Source organism: Haplochromis burtoni, unplaced genomic scaffold, assembly GCF_018398535.1.
Source record: "Haplochromis burtoni strain Fernald_Lab_line unplaced genomic scaffold, NCSU_Asbu1 Contig_360, whole genome shotgun sequence".
In the NCBI taxonomy this organism is placed as follows: domain Eukaryota; kingdom Metazoa; phylum Chordata; class Actinopteri; order Cichliformes; family Cichlidae; genus Haplochromis; species Haplochromis burtoni.
Genome location: NW_024582721.1, coordinates 175,086 through 197,459, shown reverse-complemented (window position 1 = coordinate 197,459; position 22,374 = coordinate 175,086). Strand labels below are relative to the sequence as shown.

The 22,374-nt window shown below is 39.6% G+C and overlaps 2 protein-coding genes across 4 annotated transcripts in view; one reads left to right on the top strand and one right to left on the bottom strand.

Annotated features, from left to right (window-relative positions):
- Positions 1 to 3,991: 3,991 nt before the first annotated feature.
- Positions 3,992 to 12,264, bottom strand: tmem218 (transmembrane protein 218). Of its 2 annotated transcripts, XM_042228875.1 has the most exons (4): positions 12,072 to 12,264; positions 11,804 to 12,015; positions 9,909 to 10,011; positions 3,992 to 4,436 (listed from the first exon to the last, which is right to left on the bottom strand). In XM_042228875.1, exons 2-4 carry the CDS (start codon positions 11,911 to 11,913, stop codon positions 4,302 to 4,304), a joined length of 348 nt encoding a protein of 115 aa, XP_042084809.1. In that variant the 5' UTR covers positions 11,914 to 12,015; positions 12,072 to 12,264; the 3' UTR covers positions 3,992 to 4,301. The 2 variants fall into 2 exon arrangements, with proteins under 2 accessions (XP_042084809.1, XP_005943412.1); XM_005943350.2 differs by having other exon boundaries at positions 11,804 to 12,264.
- Positions 12,265 to 15,557: 3,293 nt separating this feature from the next.
- The window catches only part of pknox2 (pbx/knotted 1 homeobox 2), a 118,031-nt gene continuing 111,214 nt past the window's right edge, over positions 15,558 to 22,374 (top strand). The window contains exon 1 of one of the 2 annotated variants that reach the window (XM_005943351.3): positions 15,558 to 15,649. The gene's annotated coding sequence lies outside the window, so the exon portion shown is untranslated. The remainder of the gene's footprint in view (positions 15,650 to 22,374) is intronic. The other variant, XM_005943352.3, reaches the window with a different exon arrangement.

The following is a 22,374-nucleotide window of genomic DNA, read 5'->3' as shown; positions in this document are numbered from 1 at the left end:
CACACACACACACACACACACACACACACACACACACACACACACACATCCCATACCACCATCAACACCACCGTACACTCCCTACCCAACCTCCCACCAGCCAAGTAGCCAAGCAAATTTGTAGTTGCCTGTCTGCACAGTATGAGTCTCATACATCATCTTGGCTCGCCCACAAGAGGCAAACAAAAGTACCAAGTCAACCTTGTCAGAATGTTCTGCTTGCAATTCAAACGCAGTCAGTTCGCCTGCTTTGAGTGGCCTCCCAGAGTGCACAAAGAATACACTCCTGATTTGATTTGCATTACATCAACCTATCAACAAAAACAAATGGGCTTCCAAACAGAGAAGCACAGATAGGTAGCAGTTTGGGCCATTTTTTTCTGCTCTGTACCAGTTCCTTTCAGTATGTCTGTAATTTGTGACAAACAAATCTCAAATTGTGACCAATCTCAGACATATTCAGTGTATTTATCTAATGCCTGTGATGGGCCTTTCATTGCCTATGCACAAGTCTAAAAATACTGCGTGAATAAAAATAAAGAGTTTTGCCAGAAGGCTGGTTATAATTATTTTCAAGTTGACTGGAAACTCTGCTCTCCGTCAGACCCGGACTGCACTGTACAAGTGCACCTGTCACTTGTGTTTCCTACAGAAAAAAGTTATCTTTATACTTTCTGTTACGACCAATCATACATTGTATAGAAACACCAGAATTACTGGGAATTGCAACATCTTTCTGATGTGCGTTTTGTTGGCCTTCACATCAATCACCACTCTATCCTGACAAATGTGTTCATTTCTGGCTTTAAAAAACATCCCGAAAAGTCAACATGAAGGATCAAAGGTTGTTTTGTGACTAAAAATTGTTCCTATATTACAAAAATAAATTTTTTTAAATCCCACAAACCCTGGAATATCGGAATATGTGTGCCACAAGGCAGTTAAAAACTTAAAGCTGGCTATATATAGCCAACAGAATGGAGACTGAAGAAGTCACTCAGATGAGTGATGAAACATTTCTCCCACTGAAAACACCAAGTCCAGATGAACACAATCAACTTTTTGGAATAGCTTCTAAAGATCTAGATAAATTCAAACATAGGTGACTTTGGTAACAGCTAAGCATGTTCTGTGCAATACCATGGCCACCCATGTGGCCTTTGATCTCTGTAGCCATTGCCTTTCTACACCCAGCTAATATTCAATAAGGTCTTCAGCACTGTCAGAATGGAAAATAGGCCAAGCTTTGACCCTCAATGAGATGTCATGTCCAAACAGCAGAGGGCTGTTCGTGGGCAACCTGACTCCCAATTTGGGCCACCATCCTCTTACCAAAGGAAAGAGCTATGCATTAATTCATTCCTGAGCAAGAGGTAAAAGGCTAAGTCCACACTAGGATCTCAGTTTGAGGATTTTGCCCCCCTAGTGTGTATTGCAATTATAGCATCCCCTAGCGATATACAAAAGTGCACAATAGAGCACAACCAGGCAGTGCTGAGAAAAAAAAGCCCTCTTCTTGGCCCCAAAACGGCATAGTTTGTTGCTTGGGCGACAAGGCTTTGGTTCATTTTCACATTCTATCACAAACTCTCTCATACCTCAGTGAAAGCCGCAGACAGTGAACTCTAGTGTCTTCAACAGACACTGCCAGACACCCATGTTGGCAAATCAGTCCTTATCTAATTCAAGACTTTATAAGGACTTAAAATGACCCTGCTTGTGTTTCCCTTCGAAAGTTTCATCAGGTTTTATTTACCAAACTTGCTGAAAGGATAGCAAACATTGCCATCTGCTTGATTTAACACGAACTGAATGTCATTCTTTTGGGATAAGTGCATCAACTTTGCCTGAAATCTTTAATGGATTGTGAATGTTGTGGGAGCTAGGTGGGGTGGTGACAGTGTCCATATCACAAACAAAGATGGCTAAGGATGTGAAGGGCAAGCCAGAAGTTCTGCTTGAGTGCATCTAAATGCAGGATCTACCCCAAGGAGAGCAACCAGCCCCTCTGCAGTTTCAAAACCATGCTCACACCTCTTTGCCCTTGCATAGCTTTCTCTTTCTGTATCTCTCCCACCCCCCATCTCTTTATATGTCCAGCTGGCTGCGCCACAAAGACTGCATCTCCCAGCTCCAAATGATCCTTAAACCCCCACATCCTTTGTTCTGCTCATTTTCCCACTCCCCAGAGATGGAGTTTAACAGCAAAAATTAAAATGAGGAAAGGATAGAGGATAGAGAAAGATTAAAAAGGTGAGGTAGAGTGAGAGGGTGTGTGAAAATGAGAGCCAGGGAATACTGGCTTCTTCAAGGCCCAGACTTCAGGGAATGTAAAACCTTGAGCGTGGAGGCTGCAAAGGCAGTGAGGAGTTGGTGTAAATACCTTTTGCATTATGACCTTGAAACAGAAACTGCAGCGGAATATTCTCAAAAAGACCATTCTGTTGATAAGTAAAAGGAACAGATCCAAAAAGTTTTCAATCAAGTTAAAGTTAGCCAGCTAAGCCTCTTCTTCAATTTCACTGCTTTTAAAGACACTCAGTGGCACTTTCTACCGGGGCTAAGATCATGTTTTGCGGTATTCATGCGGTCAATTACAGCCAACAAGTCCCTCCAGGTTGAAAAGATTTCGGATCCCTTACCCCACCGTGATGAAATCCCCCCAGTTCCCCAGGTTGTGCGAAATCATGCAGTGGATTGTTATGCAGAAAAAGGACCATAGTATGGAGATGTGGGCTGGAACTAATAGGATTGGTTTTGATTCATTAGATTCTCTTTCATCGGCCTGGTTGGAATTCCACTCCATGTCTCCTCAGGCTTCACACTTTTAAAATGGAGGCGGGAGGGGGGTAAGTGTTTATAATTGAGCCTCTGGACTGCAAAAGCTCATTACTCTATGGAATCATCCGCTTATTGCGACCCTGTGGAATTGTGTGAATGCATCCCCCTGTTCTTCAATGTACTGACAACACTTTACACGATATGACATGATTGACTTATCCAACACTTACATTTAAATGTGTATTTAGAAAATCTTAGTTTAGAAGAGTATCATTGCTATCCTCAACAGCTAATCTCCAAGAGCGTGTCTGGAGTCTTTTTTTCCTAACCCAACTTTCTTTAATGTCTGTTCAACATCAGAGCACTCAGTCCACGTCTGTGGTCACTAGACACTGCTCCAGCAAAATCCTCCAACAACCAGCCTGCATCACGATCAGTTCTTGGTGTTCCCTGATAGCTGGGCATGCTTATGTTCAGCAATTGGTGCTAGGTTAAAGTAAACCCAACTGGCCTGTTTTACAGGCAAAAAAAGCTCCGCCTAATATAGTTGCAAGGTTATGTTTTGCATTGCGAAGTCTAATTATAGTTTGCCTTGTCCTATTTAAGCTTTTTCAACTGTCCAATTGAGGAACGCTTCTCTGGAAAACACAAGTCATATTACGCCAGTATACATTTGAGCTTTAAAGCAAAAGAACAAAAGGCAAAAATAATCCACACAGTACTTTTTCGATTGCCAAATATATACATGAAACTGTCTTTGTGTTTTCATGACAGTGTCAGACCATGAGACTGAGATAAATTCAGTGGAACTAAATTAACCAAGAAGATGTAGGCTACAAAAATGGTCGATACATCAAACTAAAAATGTATCCGGTCCAGAAATATTATTGACAATACAAAACAAAGGCATACTGAATAATTTCGTGACAAATCCATGACTTCTTTTCTGGTTATCAGTTAAATTATAGACTTTTTTTTACTGGCACCACATGAATCAGATTCTGTAAAAACAAGCTAAATAATGTGGTATATCAACAGTCGGTCTGTTTGAAGAACTTCCAGCTTCAGGCAGCTGTAAATGGCAGATCGTGGAAAATTGAGCAATTTTCACTCTGGGCTAAATGTGCATCATGTACCATCACAATTATCAGTTACCGTACTTTGAGAGTACTGCAGAAATTAATCAGAAGCAAAAACTTGATAGTCATAATCACATATTTAATTATTTATTTATTGTTGGATGAAAAAGTTGAATGACAAAGAATTACTGGCTTGTTCCATACATGCATCAAAATTTAAAGGATGTGGTCATTACTTGTGCTAAGTGATACAAAATATGAAAACTTGACCCAAATATATCAATTTATATTGTTGTATACAAAATCATGAAGACAAACAGCAGTGCTAAGACAAAACTGGATCTTCCATTCACATGTGTTCCGCAATCTATTGTGAAGGCAGGCTGGGGTCTTCAGGACTTGTCAGACTGGGTTAATCAGCCTGTGATTCAGGCGCCAACTCTAGTGTGTTTTTAAGGGCTTGGCATACACTGGTTCCAGGAAATGAAAGGGAAGCAGCACAAAGAATGCCACCAGAAAGATGGTGCTCACCACAGCCAGAAGCACGTAGCGGCCGATGAACAAGGTGTCCACTATCTACAGAGCAAAAGAAAGTAAATCCATTAAAAGTTTGTAGTTTCTAGTGTATGGAAAACACAGGGTTACACATAAAGTTCCTCTATTAGCCACTAGATGTCATGGCAGGGCTTTCAAAAAGGCTCAAGAGCAAATTTCTCAGTGAGAAATCAATTTTCACATTTCCCCCCCCAAATTCAGATTGCATTGCATATTCTGGCACAATCTGTGCTTTCACCTACTTCAGACAAGTTTGATGAGTGTTGTAAGCAGTGACACGAAGAACGATGAGCAATAATCAAGAGCACCTGTATCTCTACCAAAGCAGTGGGATGGACTAGCATTTGTATGGTGCTTTTCTAGTCTTACTAAGCACAAACCACTGCTCCATATGCTATACATTTTCCCTTCATATACAGAGCAAATATGGCTCCACAATAGCTTTTAGTCTCTCTTTATGAAGAAGTGTTGAAAAAATGACTTGAAGTTTATTAGTATCTGTCAAGCCCTATTTGTTTAAAGCATCCATGGAAACAACAATGAGATCCTTGAACAGTAAAGCCTTTTCTGACAACTACATCACTCCATAACTCAGACAAGCCTGAAACATTTGGTTAACTGTGATGCTATAAATACATATAGTATTCAAAGATCTCTTTCTAGTTAATTTGGTGTTGGTGAACATTCAGTTTAGTTCGTTATATGGCAGATGGGAGAAAACCATGATACAGGCTGTGACTCGCAGGCATAGAGACAGATCTATTTCTTGCTGGCTCTGGCCTACGCTCACTCACAGTGGTGAACACTTTGTGTGTTCACAGTGTTCACCACTGGCTGGCTATTAAAGGCAGCAGGTAGTACAGTATTCAGTATATAGTGTGATATAGTGTGACCTTCTATGGGTTCAGCCACTTTTGGGTTCAAACAGTAGACAAAAAATCCCTGCTGTACTCTTGTTTCTCTTTGCATTTGGAAACGATCATTTCCCCCATACTAATAGTTCACTATCTGACACTTTTAGTGCAATAATTAATTTGATGTAATGCACGGGTGTCTGTGGTAAATTGACCTTCTTTAACAGACTGCACAACAACCAGCTGCACTTTTTCATATTAAATGCTGTCTCTGAGTCCCTGCTGTTACAAAGCTGTCATTATATAAGCTTAGAGACTCTCATTAAAAGAAGTCCTGTGCACATTTAGAACTTATCCAGCCACACAGCCCGTTATTATCTTACACATAGAAAAATGATCCCAGATAGCATAACAAGAAAATCAGTTCAATAGGTGGAATAGGTTGAACATGCTGGAAGGGTCATGTCACTTTAAACCACTGGCCAAGAATTGGTCATCAAACCTCTGATGCTATGTTTGTTCACGGAATAAGCTGTGATTGAAAACATGTTTGTTGTTTCGCTCTCACACAACTTAATGCTGATTCGGGCTTCTCTTTATTTTGGAATCCTGCTGTTCCCTATCTAGACAGATGATCAGCAGGGACACCAACAACACAGCACTGCAGCTCACCCAAGCAACATGTCAATTAAGAGATGTGAAGCGAGCAAGATGCAGGGCTCAGAAAAACAACACATCTGCCACACTGATGATGCTGTTTCGTGGATAAGGAGAAGTTTGGATTTTTAAAATTTGCCATCAAAAAGATTAATCAGCACGTCATTAATGGCTGCATGTTATAATTTGGATCATGAATACAAGAAGACAAACGGAGAAAACGCCCTTAAGCTAAATAATGGGAGGAGAGCTGCAATTCTACTGCAGTCTTAAACAGGATTTCACAGAGTCTGCTGTGAAATGAGAGAAGGTGTGTGTGCGTGTGTGTGTGTGCACGCGTGTAAACCCACTGGTATGCATGAGGTGGGGTTGATGTATGCTGTTTCTTATAGGTGCATTTAACACATCTCACTTTTTAATTTGCCAATTACGCAGCAAGCAGGAGCCCAAAAAGCGGCCCATGTTTTATTAATGTGCCACAGGACGCACAGTGTGAGCATGCAGGCGGTGGGGGAGGTGGGAGAACTATGGGGTGTGGTACAAACCACCCCCACTCCTGCTCTAAGACTGGCCTAATTGGCACTATGATATTTTACTTTTCTTTAACAGGAGGCTAGACATTCTTTTCTCTCACTTATCTTTCTGCTTGCAGATAGGTTACAAAGTTTTGTGTGTCTTTGTGTGTATTAGCTAAAAATGAGTGTACATCACAACATGATACAAACACAAAAAGTCACTAACTGTGCCCAGTAGATCAATTTATTACCTTAACATGCATATCTGCCTTCATTTAAAAACCGTTTTGGATCCTACCGGGGAGGGTAGATGATCTGTTTTCTACAGGTGTTACTACATACTCCAAAGAACGGAGATGAAGACGTTCTTCACGCCTCTTTTTCTTCTTTTCTTTTCTTTAAGCAATTTGCGTCTTGCTATTATAATATTTGAATTCTGGTGGCATCTTTCTGTTTTGAGGTTTTTGTAAAAATGATGATGAGAGAACCCTTTTTAGGACTTGATTTTTTTAAAAATCTTTATCTCAAATCATGGGAAATAATGTGCGTCTCAATAATGACTTGAGAAGTAAGCAAACCTGTGTGTGATAATTAGTCAGCATAGGTTCATTTTATTTGGAAACCTTGTACAGAAATCCAGGAAGTCTGATTTCGCTGCCTCCCCCTCTCTCTGTTGTTGGTCTGGTATCTGCCTTTGCACAAAGGATATAAAACATGAGCTGGCCAGAATGCTGCTCCGCTCTGCTATTTCTATGGGGTGGCAGCTTGCTTGGCAGATCTAGCCGGCTTATTGGCACGACCCCGAGGCAGCATGGGGGAGTGTTTGTTCTGTGTTGCTGCTGGTCTAAGATAAAGCAGACCAGGCCTTTTACGACAAGCACATGCACAGAAGTGCACACACTGACACTATTTACAGGCATACAGTGTTGTGCAGATACTGCCTTACATTACAGTAAAATTAAGCTTTCATTCTGCATCGGCTGTTTATATACACTCACTGCATCTTAAAGCTAAGTAGAACGTGGATCTTTAATTAGTACAAATGAATGTAGCGAATGCTTTACTTTGCAACCCTGCATGATCAGAGCTTTGCCATTTAGAACTAAATATAACTCACCTTTCTACATAATAACACCATCTATGATAAAATTGTCTTTGAGAATTAGGATTGCAGGCACTATAATTAACTGAATAAATAACATAATGTATTGAACATGAGATAAACATTCAGCTAAAGCTTGCTGTTAATTTGTGGGCTCTAAATCCTCATTTTTCCCTCTGCACCCAATATATTGGCTGGAAATGAATGCCACATGGCCTTACATCAAGATTGATGACATCGCAGACCCCCATCATTTCTAAATGAACTACATTATGTTGTCATTAAGCAGGAAACACAAGTAGGGACACACCAATTGTAAAGTTCTGGGACCTTATTTATTTAAAAAAAAAGTACATCTGATTTCTACAACACATGTACACATACCTGCATGCATTGTTCTCTTAATAAATCTGACTCCGACTGAACCAGGTGTGGATGAACCTACTGATCAGGGGCTCTTTTAGTCACATTGCCCTCTGTCTGTGACAGTGCAGGCATTATGCAGTATTACGTATGAGTGTCACCTCACTACTTCCATGCTTACAGCAATCAGACTCTCTGAGCCACAACTTTCTATTATGATTAACTAAAACTAAAATAAAACTAAAACTAGATGTTGAAACAAAGGATTTTAAATAACTAAAATAAAAAAATAGATTCTTAAAAAAATCAAAACAAAAAATTCTGTGAACTTGGAAAAGGAAGTAAAATAAAATTAAAAATTAAAAAAGGAATTGATGGATGTGTTTATTGCGACTGCTGATGTCTATAAGACTGTGAGTCAACTGCTCGAAAAAAGCCATTATACAGAGTTTTTTGTAATAACTGTACTGATTTTCTGAACTGAATTGTACTGAACTATTAAAACCAAACCAGAAGCAAACATTTTTTAATAACAAAAACTAAACTAAAACAAGCAAACCCTACTCTGGCAGGCTAACTGAAACTGAGCAGCCTCCTAGTAGATCTACCTCTGTTATTAGTTTGAAAATCCTACGTCACTTTGTTCTCAAGTTATCACATTTACAAATTTGCTTGTCCACACTGCCCACCTAGCAGGGTGACAGCAGTATCACCCTTTTACAGTTGAGGAATACTAAAAAAAAATTTAAAAAAATACAGAACTATTGAATGTCTAGCCTAGCCCACAATATCATAAGCACTCAAATATATATGGTGTAGTGTAAAGAGTGCTGCTAGTGGCTTTATTGCCAAACTATAAATTTATAGTGCATAAGTGTGGGTTATAACAACATAAGCTGTTCATTTAAACCATTTGTCATGGCCACCAATGACTGGCTCTTTCTTATTTGCTCTAGGGCAATGTGATTCACCTCTTCACCATCTTTGTTACCAGTTTACTTGTCTGCAAAATATTCTTACATGTGTGTCACTCTTTCCATACCATGTGTTTTCAAAAACTGCAATCTCTGTGTGAGAAGACATGCAAGTTTTTATACGACATTACACTGGCCAGCTGAAATACATCAATGTGAAAACATTTGGATACCTCAGTGAACATTCAGCGCTTTATTTAAAAAGGTTTACATGTTAATATCTAATCTTGTTTTTATTTATCTCTGGGGGAAAAGTGCTGTAATCGCAGCTAAACAACAAAAATGAACCTTGTTTTATGTTCTAACTGAGGAAAGGGTTACCCCACCACTTAATAGCCAGTTTTCCCCCTTTGACTTGGGCTAAAATAACTTCAGAGACGCTTTTTGTAGTCATCCAGCAGTCTCTGACATCAGTCTGCAATATAGCAGAATACCATCAGTGGTGGCAGACTTTCAATAGTCATCTCAACAATTAATAGGTCTTTACAATGCCACCCCAGGACTCTCAATTTCTTAGTTTTCAACCAGTTCTTGGTGGATTTACTGGTATGTTTTAGGTCAGTGTCATGTTGCAGGATTCAATTCTGCTTAAACTCTTTAAAGATGCCCTCAACTCATAGCCTCAAATTCAGGTGAAATATTATTGGTGAAAATCAGCAATATTCACGTCACGGGAAGCCACTGAGATGAATATTGTTCAGTATGGTGGATAACTGCAGTACTGATCTGTGACTGATCAATCAATGCATCCCTAGCTAGGTTTTATAATAATAGCAAATGTGTTTTTGTTTTAATGAATACATTTTCAATAAATGGTATCGTGTTCTGTGTTTTCCTGACATCGATTTTGCAGCAGATTTACAGTAAAAACTAGTGAACAAAATGATGAGCAAAATCATACTAATTATTATTCCAGATGGCACATGAGACTTGGAGTCGAGTTGAGTTACCCAATAAACAAAGATACAGACACTGACACACTCTTTAATATTATGTTAACGTGTCTGTGATTAGTGAATTAAGCTCACCTCTATATCTTTGAAAGGCAGAGGTGTCTCTGGGCTGCGGGGGAAAAACACCAACACCAAAGTGATCGTGAGAGCCAAGAGGAAAACAGGAAGAACTCCTAACCTGAGAAGACACATGGGATTCAAAGACAGAGGATTGAGGATGAGGTCTCCACTACTGAGTTAATGATCTGTAAGACATGCAAGGTTACCTGGGGCTAATGTCATCATAGCCAATAGCAATCTAAACAATGGCAGCCTTTATTGTGGTTTTCAAAAGTTGTTAACTTTCCAATCAAGTAAATAGCACCATGTTTCACACATTTAAACTTTACTGTAATTGCACAGTGTTTGGTGTTACAGCAGTTCAAATTTTACTGACTTTAGTGGTATAATGGTCCAATGTTGAGTAATTGCACAAATGTTAATCAGCAGGGAGTGCAAGGTGTATCGCTGCAGCACTCAACCAGTGAAGCAGCGTGTGTTTTGTTAAAACTTTGATGGAAAAGTTGATTTTTGCTGGTCTCACTGAGTAGCCTATAAAGCAAAACAATGTCTCAGCATGTCTCATGGTGACTGTGCAGAAATCCCTTCCCTTGGTGTTAATTAGATTGTTTTTGAGTACTTAACACCTCCTCTGTCCCTCGCCTCCTCTCAAACACCCAGCTCCAGCCCTTAATGATATTTGAGACATTATAATTTTTGTAATTTTAACCCAGCTGACGGGGGTGGGACGTGGCCGCAAGTCAGTGAACTAATAATGGCATTAACGCATTAAGTCAACATTATCATACGGTGCTTTTCTCCAGGGACCAAAAAGCAGGTATAATAGGGCACTTAGGAGGCAGAAAAAGGAAAGACAGAAATCTGGAAATGACTCTACGAACTATAAATTTGGGGACAATGACTGGTAAAGTGGCTAACAGAATAGAGAGACATAAGGTAGATATATTGTGTGTGCAAGAGACCAAGGCCGAGAGTATATTGAAGTAGGAGTAGTCATGAAGGATGAGCTGCTTCATTGAAAGGGGGGGGGGGGGGGGAGTAAATGTATAGAGACAATCAGGAGTTGCACCGTGTTTTTTTTTTTTTAGATCTATAGAAATGATATAATAGGGTTCCAAGAGAGGAACTGTGGTACTGCATGAGGACGTCAAGAGTGACAGAGAGGTATGTGAGGGTGGTGCAGGACATGTATTACAGGTATTATAGGGATTACAGATGGGTCTGAGCCCCTTCTTGTCTGGATTGGTGTAGGACAAGCCGACAGACGAAGTCAGGCAGGGGTTTCTATGGACTATGATGTTTACAGAAGACATTGTAATATGAAGTGAGAGTAGAGAACAGGTGGAAAAGAGCCTGGAGGGGTGTAGGTGTAGACCTGCTATACATCTGGCTGTAGAGACGCCAGTGCTAACAAAATGACAGGAGGCAGAACAGATGGTGAAAGTTGAAGATGCTGAGGGTACATGTACAGTGGAGGGACAGTGGATAAACTGGACGAAGGATGTTTCAGATGGAGCTGTCAGGCAGGACAAAAAAAAAAAAGATCTTCGGCTTCATGCATGTAGTGAAAGAGGACTGAAAGACCGAGGAGGATGCTAGGGAAAGGGTGAAATGGAGCCAGATAACCCGCTGCAGGTCCCTAAAGGGAGCAGCGGAAATCAGAAGACATTTTTTGGGATTACACTGTGGTTACTGTGTGATGCAAAAGTATGCCGAATTTACAAGGAAGCCTCATTAGTGGTTACAACGTGTTATCTCCTAGGTGCACTGAAGCCCACCTATGAGACAAGTGGCGCGCATTTCAAGGAAATACGGCGCCCATTGAGATAAATGTTATCCCGGCTTTTCGTTATAAATATTCCTATATTCCATCAGAGTTAAGCCTGTGTGTGTGCTGTTATGCCACTCACTTTGCGGACCCTGGCGCTCTCAGCAGCAAAATCCCAAACACAAGAGCAACAATCCAGACCGCCACAATAACGAAAACGCCGGTACCGACTTCAAGGACAGTATTTGCCATTTTAAAGCAACGTTTTTAAGGGACCTAACTCATCACACCGAACGCCCAATCCTTTGTATTTATGAAAAATGCTAATTGTACACTTAACAACGCTGTGCGGTATCGAACTACCGACAGCTGCAGCAGCTAAAGGTAGTCGAGACACTGCCTTACAAGTAAGTTCGCTGTCTCTACTAGCGCTGAGACAGAAGGCTTTAAAATATCAGGCCGACACAGTTGCGAACTAATGTTGCCAACTAACTCGCCATTTCTCATATAAAAACGAGCCGAGCATCGGTTAAGCCTTTTATTTTATTTTTTTTCTTAGCATCGGTTAAGCCTTCTCTATGGCTTCATCTGCTTCCTGGTAACAACAAACTGTAATGTAATTGGGTAAATCAGCCAGACGACTAACCAATCAAATGCGTCGTTACTTAAGCGTTAAGCCCCACTGTGAAGCTGCCACACAACACCAGAGAAGAAGAAGTAGAGCCTTCTTATGCCAATGTCGAACTTTACCCCATTTATTCCGAGGAAGGGTCCCATTTTACAGCCAGGTCCTTGCATTATAGCCAGGCCACGTTTCAGCGCCTTATGTTAGGTTCGGCTCACTGAGGTAGATTTCCTTAAAGTTTATGAACCGGCGGTGTTTGAAACACTCATAAAGTCTTGTATGAATACTTATCTGAAGGTATCCCCACAGTAAGCCCAAAAGAGTATTAGTATTATTCAGTCTTGCACAAAACACATTTAATTCAAGGGATTATCACACGTGTTCATAAAATATCCCGCCGTATTTTAAACTCCTGTTTTTATTCATAACAATATTCTGCTCCTTGATCTACAAAGTGTATTAATAGTAGTGACTGAATGTCTCACGTGCACTCCGAGCTAAGATTTATCATGGGTAATATTCATGGTGACCAACAGGGGGCTAGCCAGGTCCGCGATTCAAAGGCATGTGCATTCTAGCGCGCGTGTGAGAGAAATTATGAATATGTCGCCTTATTAGATATTTACATTTTTTTTAGAGCAGTTTTAACCGCTCTTTGTGTTTTGCCTGTGCCTGCCTGACTTTCCATCGGGCGATTTGATCGTTTCTACACTTTCACTGCAATCAAACAGATTAAAGCGCACACAAACGTCTCACTTTCAATGTTGTATCAAAGTGTTCAGGAAGGGGCGATTCTGGGATTAGACCTTGAAGGGGGCTCAGCCCCCTATCATAATGACATGCACAGACTTCCTTGCGATTAATATTAGCGGAATATTCTGCTTGTAAACATGCGCTGCTGTCCTTTTCCCCTTTACAACCCTCAGTTCAAAGGAATGCACATTACAATATTACCTTCAAAGCAACAAAGCAAATGAATAATCACAGTTTTCCATATGAAACACCAGTCTTATAGCGGGCAAACTGAAGGCAAAGACTCAATTCTGTTCAATTGTTGACCAGAAATGACCACGGTACATTAAAGAACTATTTGTAACAAAGCAGATATGAGAAGAAACATGCACAGCCTTTTGTCACTCTCTTTTTTCAGTCTCTTAACCACGTACAGGCAGTTCAGTTTACTTCAATTAAATTGCAATTAAAATGAAAACATTAAAAAAAAAACATCACTCTGCCACCCCATACACCTGGAGTTGGTAGAGTTTATTTTACACTAAAGTTTCCAAATTCATGCAAACCCTTCATTTATTCTGCAGGACACATGATATCAGGTCCCCTGATCCAAGAGTGGAGAATAGATTTGTAATGGCATCCATCCTGTTCAAGCCATGTTTAGCGATGGGAACCCTATTCAGTTTGTATCAATTAATATGTTCTATTTAGAATGTGAAATCATTATTAATGAATGTGAGCAAAGCAGAAGCTACCATGGCTTTGTAACTTTTGTTGGCTTCCACTACATATTCACTCTTAGCTGTTTTCTCTCTGTCTAAAGGTCTGCTTTGCTGTAAACAAACACTGAACCCCGATTTCACCAGAACAGAAATAGGAAATTGATAAAGCACATGCTTTATATATACCAGCAGACCTAAGGCTCAGAAAGCTAAAATTAGCTAATAGACTCTAACAATCTAGCCTACATTAACATTTTTGATGGTAATGACCCTGTTTTATCAGGACAATTTACACTTTTCCTTGCATGTTTACATATTTAGGTAATGTGTGTTTTCAATCTTCACAAGTGAGTGGTGTCGTGGAATGACCTCTTCATCTTCTTTCTGTCAAAATAACACAAATCTTACCTATTAATAAAAATCCACACTGTTGATGTTGAAGTGTGTATGAGTGCACTGTAACATCATGACATTAAGAACACTGGATATCTAAATCTGTGCTTGTTATAACCTGCACTGTCTCCAGCAGACCAGGTGGGAATATAAATGCAAAATTAGACAATGATAACAGAACATTTTATAGGGGTTCTATGTCCAAATTCAGGGGTGCTTGAACATTCCCGATAAAGAAGGTCTAAACTCAGGTCTTTTCTGTTTGAACGAAGAACTGTAATCAGTGGTAAACCTGAACAAGTGAGGATATAACAAAAAGAACGAGGATAAGTGGTGCTGTGGTGACTACAACTGTCTCAGTTGAAGCAGCTACCCACAGCTGTAGCATAGCATAGCATCTTTATTTATAACGCACTTTACATCCAACAATGTTGGCCAAAGTGCTACAAATATAAAACAAAGAGAAAACACTTTAAATTACATATAGAATATCTTAAAATTAAAAATAATATAATTAATTAGAAACATATTAAGAGACATCAACAAGTCCTGCTGTGCTGAAAGCCGAGGTAAATAGATAAGTTTTAAGACGTGATTTAAAAACAGATAATGAAGGTGCCTGTCTAACATGTAAAGGCAACTCATTCCACAATTTTGGTGCTGCCACAGCAAACGCCCGATCCCCTCTGAGCTTACGATTTGTCCTGGGCACGCTCAGGAGGAGCTGGTCTGTCGACCTGAGGGAAGTTATGTATGGATGAAGAAGCTCAGAGAGGTACAGAGGGGCAGCATTTGACAAACACTTAAAGACAAATAAAAGCAGCTTAAAATGCATCCTAAAATGCACGGGCAGCCAATGAAGTGAATATAAAACTGGGGATTCCTGTAGGGATTAGAACAGCAGGAAATCAACACGCAGTGAATTAGGTTTCTTATACTAAAAAGGTTCAAGCTTGCCTGTAACTGGACACACTTTCCTGACAAAGGCTGTCACATTATGTTTGTATAAAGACCGAAAGCAAAGAAGATGACCGAACAGATGTAGGTCACTTTACTTTTCAGGTTTATAACAGAGTCCGCCCGAGCTCAATGAATGTGTTCATATATTAAATCATTTCAAAATGTCATTTAAATGTTCACATTTATGCGTTTTAAGCTGGTCCAGACTGATTCTCTTGATTCAAAATCAACTAAATTCTTTAGATTTTTTTATTGAAATAAACTGTTGTTTGCTGTTGTTGTTACTGTGATTGTTCTAAACGAGTTGCACCACTGTAACTCGACCGCAAATGTCAATGCGCTCTTCTTGGAGGTTTCGTGTGTTTGGAGCCCTACACCTGATTGCGGTATTTCCCATGGACACTGGAAGGCATCAGCAGCCCGGTGTTGGGAAAACGGGGAGCGGAGATGAAGATGGAGGTGGGAGGGGCCTGACATGACTGACGTCAGCGACTGTGTGGAGGAGTATAGGCTGTGCTGTCAGCCCAGTGTCAGTCTGATGAAGATTGGCATGCAGGTAAGCTGTCATTCATTTTCAATGTCAGTGCATGGGAGCAGGGCTTCAGCACTCCAGCGTCCTTTTTCCCCCTTTCCCCCCCTTCATTACAAAAGGCAGGACATTATTCATACAGTCAGACAGCCAGCCAGGCCAGAGTGAGGGAGAGAGAGATAGGGAGGAAAAGAGAGACAGAGAGAGAGTGAGGGAGGGAGAAAGAAAAAAAAAAGAGAGAGCGAGAGACTGAGGGAAGGGAGGGGGCCTAGAGGAGGGGGTGAAAAAAGAGAGAGGGAAAGGAGAGGAGAAGCATTTTTGTGCTGGACTCAAAGACCAGTGGATTTTTTTTCCTTTGCTTGATGCGGCATTTGGATTTTTGAAATTGTCGCGGTAATGTTTGTGATGCGGTTATCTCAGATTTTTTTTAATGTATAAAGCGGATGTTTTAGTGCAAATGTAATAGTTTAAAGAGAATAAAAGCAGTAAAGCGTGCAGGAAGCTGGCGTTCTGTTTGCTTTGATTTCTTTGTCAAAAAGCTTCGGAACGCCTCATCCCATTCTAATTAATCGCAAATTAACACTTCATTTTACGGCGTGTCTGTAACGTGCAAAAGGCGTGTTGTGTTGTAATGCAATCCAATTTTCTTGATGTTGAAGTTTCGTTGTTGCGCTGTTAAAAAGGCTTTTATTTTGACTGACCGAGTTAGGTGAGGTGTAAATGGGGGGTGTCATGTTGCACACTTGCAATTTGATGTAATTCACTGAATTTTATTATTATTTTTCTTAATGCTCGTGAGTTTTGCGTGTGTAATTATTTTGGTTTGCAGGAAAAATAGATGTTTGCATGTTTTTCAATCTCAAACTGAAAAAAGTTAGCTATAGTTACCTTTAAAATTACATTTTTTTGCTGATGACTTACAAAAGTACCCAAGCTTTTCAGTGAAATTAGTGTAGCAGCAGTATTTTAAAGTAAAACAAAAAAGAAACAATATATAAAGCTAAAATATTACATGTAGTAATTTAAGTTGTCCTCATATGGGGGCATGTTTGACTTCTTATTTTCTCAATCAATGTTTGACTGAAGTGAGCTCTAAAGTTTACACTCAGCCTACCCAGCCCTGCAAAAACCTCCCTAGTCTGAACACTGGCCCTCTTTGTGTGCCGCTCACCACTTTCTATTTCAGATGACTTGTTTATTCCACAATTGCTTGAATGACGGTTTTGCTCACCGTAGAGCTTGTTTGACTGGCACAAAACACTGTCTGCGAGACAGCTAGTTTTCAGCACTGCTAGCCTGTATGATTTGACTTACATCCTTGAGTTAGAGAGGCCCAGATTTACTGGTCTTTTGCTCTGTCTTAGTAGTTTTTTCGAGTCAAATTCAGCCAACTCCTGTGTTCCTTTGGGCAGTATTTCATATAGGCAGGCGCAGATTTGATAAACACATGTGACTTAAAAACAGAAACGCTTTTCTTGATATAAAATTTAAACTGACAACTGACACAGTTGTTGTCTCTCAGTGGTAAAATGCTTTGGCTATACAAAGCTAACTGAGGGCCTAATAACTAAGGCCATAGTGTGAACATCAAGAGTACATTAGCTTAATTAAATATGCCTGAACCATTTGTTTACTAATCATCTGCTTCCCTGAGAAATCACGGTGGCGATTTGGACCACTTTAGGTCCCTTTGTCAGACACATTCACCAGGTGCAAAATGCTGAGCATGAAATCCCACGAGGGGCTAAATTTGCACCCACTGTGAAAGTAAACACTTTGTAAGATACTGCTGTTGTTCTGTGAATTGCTGTTAAAAGAGCAAGAGAAGCCCTTTTACCTTTTACACCGTTCAAATCACCCTTTGTCAGTAGATGATTTACCTGCGAATGGATCGAGACGGCGTACACAAATACGCAAGCACACGAGTTGATACGCATCACTACCAGTCACCCTCAGAGATGTTTGTTCTTTGTTGTTATGTACCCCACGCAGCTCTACATATTGTCAAAAGGCGATAATGCCAATTTAGTTTATCCACCAAACCCTGCTGAGATCTTAATTGATGATTTGTGTCATTGGACAAGCAGCCCAGGGGCACATTTAGGGCTGCACAATACTCCGGCACCATTTGCATATTCCCATTCTTACTATATGGGTAAATTACATGATGAGATGTGATGCTGTGCATTCCTACAGCTTTTTGGGGGATAATCACTAATAAAGTGAGTCAGTCACACTAAATGAAGGAAGTAAACAGAGCGAGGAGAGCATATGTTACAAACCAATTTAAGCATTTATGTATGGCCATAAAGCAATTGAGGAAATTAAACCATGAGCGAATGTCTTGTCATTTTCTTCGCCTTTGCTGCTAATTCCTCCCTGCATGGTGCCAGTGGAATCATTTTTGGAGACAGTATTTTTTCTTTCTTTCTCTTTTTTTCACAGGGTTTCTTGTAAGACTAATAGGGCTTACTTTGCAGGAGTCTTTTTTCTAGCAATCAAATTGTGAAATATCTAATTTGTTGTTTTTTTTGAGGGCCCGGCTTTTTAAAATCAGGCTGGAAAAACAGCGGATGTTTTGAATTATTCATAGGGTTTTAGTCTGCTGGGTATCCTCAGCGAAGTGAATATAGCTCCTGTTCTGGCCCATGAGCAAAGTGATGTAGTCTAGTTTTCTCATGTTCGATAGCGCGGCAGTTCTTTAGACAATTGTGTTGCGCTGCATGTTTTGGTCCTGTCTGGGCCCTCGTAGGTCATGCCCACTAAGCCTGCTTGATCCCTATTGCTCTCAGGAGGAGGCAGAGACCTTTTTATATCGTCAGATAGCACAGGTTAAGGACAGCCCTTGCATGCTTACCCATGCTCATTCTGCAGCCAGTGCTGTGCTGGCACGGCTCTAAGTAAGCCACCGGGGAGTGGGCTTCGGAGAGAGATGGATTGGCTTGATTTATGCTTCAAGAGGAACAGCAGGCAAATTTAGCGATTCTCCATATAGTGTCAACATTACAGACTTTGTTTCTGGAAAGACATAAACAAACTATAATGAATAGGCATGTTGATTAGAACTGTAATTTAATTTAAAAAGGGAATCAGGCAGTAACGGCATACAGTACTGCTGAAATGTATTTTAATCTAAACGCTCAACAATGAAAAGAGTGTGAGGCAGAAAAAGCGATTAAAACATTTTACTTTAATAACAATAAATAAATGATGTAGTCTGAATAGTGGTATATAACCCCATAGTAATCAATAACATTTTGACTGGTATTTATATGTAATTTAACATTTTTGCCCCATAATTGCATCTGAGAACAATTATAGTTATTTTCATTTTTATTAAAATAGCAAACAGCAGTACATTTAGCTGGTTCCTCCCCAGTGCCAGTTGGTGATCGGTATAACAACAGACATCCTCTTAGTGCCTTAGCAATGAGTGTTTCCAGATGTATGTCTTGTAGAATTTACAAATAACTGCAATGCAAAAGCAAACATTAAGGAAGCATTTTTAAGATAAAGTTAGTGAGAAAATATGAATTAATATATATTTGATACCATTTACACTTCATAGTCACTTTTTTAAGACAGTCATTACATTACTTACAAGTCTTGATGTAAAACAGTATTCCTAATGACTATTTAAATGCATAGATTGTTTTGCTTCGTTTATTTTTTTAAAAATATGAACTAAAAGTGATTCCATTGCACATGAGCATGTGGAGGATTACATACTTGTCTACACGACACAGGCTACTCTTTTTTTCTCGTGTTGTTTTACTCCACAAAATGTTATTACAATGTTCTCTCAGTATAGCACTGCTCATCTCCAGCTGGAAAAAAGTAAGAAAAATCCATGTCTGCCTCCAGACTGCTATTCACTGAATGATAGTGTGTAGCACATTCAGTTTACCCTGCAGATCGTTCTTAAACTTTTAGAAATACTCTTCTTCACATAACAATCACAGATGTGTGCTTGAACAGTGAACACGACAGCATGGAAGGAGTCAAATAAGGGCTTTAGTCATTAGATAATGATTTTAGCATCAGTTCTCTGATTGCATTCCTTTTTTCAGACAGAGGAAATGAAAGCCCAGCAGGGACACATTCCCTAAAATGAGTCAAAGTTGTGGCTTAGAATGGAAAGTCCAATACAGCTTAGTTTTTCCACCAGCAGCAGGATGCATGTGCATTGTTTACTGGGGGTGAAAAGTATTTCAAAGATTCTTCAGAAACAGGCTGCGGCCTCTCTCTCACGTCGTCAGTATTCAGTAGTGTTAATATCAGCTGCTTTTGATGTCATTATTTTTGCAGTGAAAACAATTAAAACATAATATTTTTAGACATTGGTGCTTACTATTCAAAGATCAAGCGTGCAATCAAATTAGCTACAGCACATTATACATTCTGCATTTGAAGACCTTTAGCAAGACTCTGAACCTCATTGTGCCTTTGCTTCTTATCTCTGGTGGAATGTAGATAATCCGAATAAATGAGTAGAGCTTCTCACAGAGAAATATGAATCCTGCCAGCAAATCCTGAATTTATTATATTTCAGAGTCCTGGTAACAGCTGAGCTGGGTGAGGTTCAAAATATTTGATTTGAATTCAACAGTAGATCACAGCAGAGTAAATCCGACCAAGTACTATGTGGCTGCATATTGAGAATGAATACATGAATAAATGCATTGGCCAAAATGCTGTTGCCACTTTTGGGAATTTCACACACTGCAATATTCTATAAAACATATTTAAGTTTCCTCAGAACTGTTACTTATTTTGATAAAGCCATCTTCACACCATGCACTGATACAGAGGCAGGAGCTTCAATTAGCTTTATGCAACTATATTGATGTTGTTTCAAAAATTGCTGTTTTTATTGAAACTCCAGCGTCTTTTTACTGCAGGTACAGCTCCAGCTGGTTTTCGGCACTGCAGTGCAGTTGCCATTAAGAAAAGCGTTGTCTCCTCTATGTGATGCAGATCTGCTTTTATTAGTTTTACAACCAGGTACACAAGAATTCAGGCTGTTTCTGTGAGCACTAAGCTATCTCATATCACTGTTGTTGTTTGTTTGTTTTACAGCTAAATTAATATACAGATGAAAAAAACAACAACACATTGAGATACAAGGCAATAGGAAAGAAGATGAGGAAATTAGCCTTTTTGAAATGGTGGTTGATGATCTTTAGATATCAGCTTCCCTTGATTGTTGGCACAGCAGCTCATTGAAGTCTGCTGCGCTGTGAATAGAAATACACCAACGCTAAAGCTGTGACCTCCAAATGGCTATTTACTGGAGTACACTTCCATTTTCCACAGTCCTCTCCAAAGATATTATTCAAGTGTGTTGCTCTTTCTGCCACTCATCTGAATGTTTCAGCCTACTGCACTCTAGGACACCATTGATCTAAAGGACAATATTTTTACTCAGTCTATAGCTGTTCCTTTATTCTTGGAATTAGAGTTGAACAAAAGCAGTCGTCTCTTCAAATCCATTTGTATACCTTGCTGTTAATCTCTAAGAGGTCTTTGAAGGCACCCGGGGAAATTCTTGTTAATGCACAAGTCGTTAGTTAAAACTGTGACTTATCAGCAGACTAGTAAGACTAGTAAAGACATTATGCAGTGGCAAGGACACAATGATTTGTCCCAGTGCTTTTTAGTAATCGTTCTTATTAGCTGCAAATGACTTCCTTTACATAGTCCAGTACCCTGCTATAAAAGTGCCATGATTTTATGACAGTACAGGCTTGAGTCGAGGCGCATTTCATTTTCCACAGGAAGGCTATATCTGTCACAGTGTTTCATAAGACTTGTCACTCCTAAAATGTGAAAGGAGCACTACACTCTTTCATTCCTGTATTATATTTCACTAAACATCAGCCATCTTGGATGTCGAACTGCTGCTAAATTTCAGCAGCTTTTTCATCCAAAGGGATGCTAATGGTAAAGTAGAAATAACATTTTATATATATAACTACACGGTAACCTAACAAAATGGCCAGTCCCCTAGCAACTACATTCATAAAATGCATTATGTTAAATTATTAACTATTAACTATATACATATGAGTGAAATACTGCATTCTGTTTTTGTAGACAGACATGTCTGATATAGGTGTTCTGTCATTCATATATTTTTTTTCTATTCCAGGATTGCAGTGATTCATCCAGTAACTTGAATAATTCGACTATTAAAAAAAATCCTCTATGAAAATTCTTTGCTTCATGCTTTGTTTAATCCAAGGCTCTGTAGCATTTAGTTGTCACCACGGAAATAGTTGTTTCTTATTATAAACTTTACTAGAAACAGTCAGCAGGAGTCCATGATCAAACCACATCTTTAGCAAGCTCCAATATCTATATGATATTTAAATGAGCTTGCTGAAGGCCGACTACAGGCGTCATGCTTTCTATTGTAGTGATACCAGCAGCAAGCTGGGGTGTACTAAACCATATTTAAGGCTTTAATTTTTTTTTCATATTTAAAGTAAACAAAAATATCTTAAAATATAAAATTAAAAGTGGTTTTTCACAGGCTGATAAAAATGTACCTGTGCCAGTAATACTCTGAGCCTGTGAGCTATTATTGTTAGGGTGGACACAGAATTGTTATTAAGATTGATCATCAGAGCCTCTGTTTTCAGTAACACACACACACAGACATACACATGCACACGCACACACACACACACACACACACACACACACACACACACACAAGATGCAACATAGAACTCTGTTTGCCTCGTACT

Excerpts from the sequence above, each read along its gene's own strand:
- tmem218 (XM_005943350.2), bottom strand. The coding sequence starts at position 11,913 with ATGGCAAATACTGTCCTTGAAGTCGGTACCGGCGTTTTCGTTATTGTG. Across the intron at positions 10,012-11,803 it reads AGAGCGCCAGGGTCCGCAAA|GTTAGGAGTTCTTCCTGTTT; the intron begins GTGAGTGGCATA and ends GTGTCTTCTCAG. Across the intron at positions 4,437-9,908 it reads TGCCTTTCAAAGATATAGAG|ATAGTGGACACCTTGTTCAT; the intron begins GTGAGCTTAATT and ends TTTGCTCTGTAG.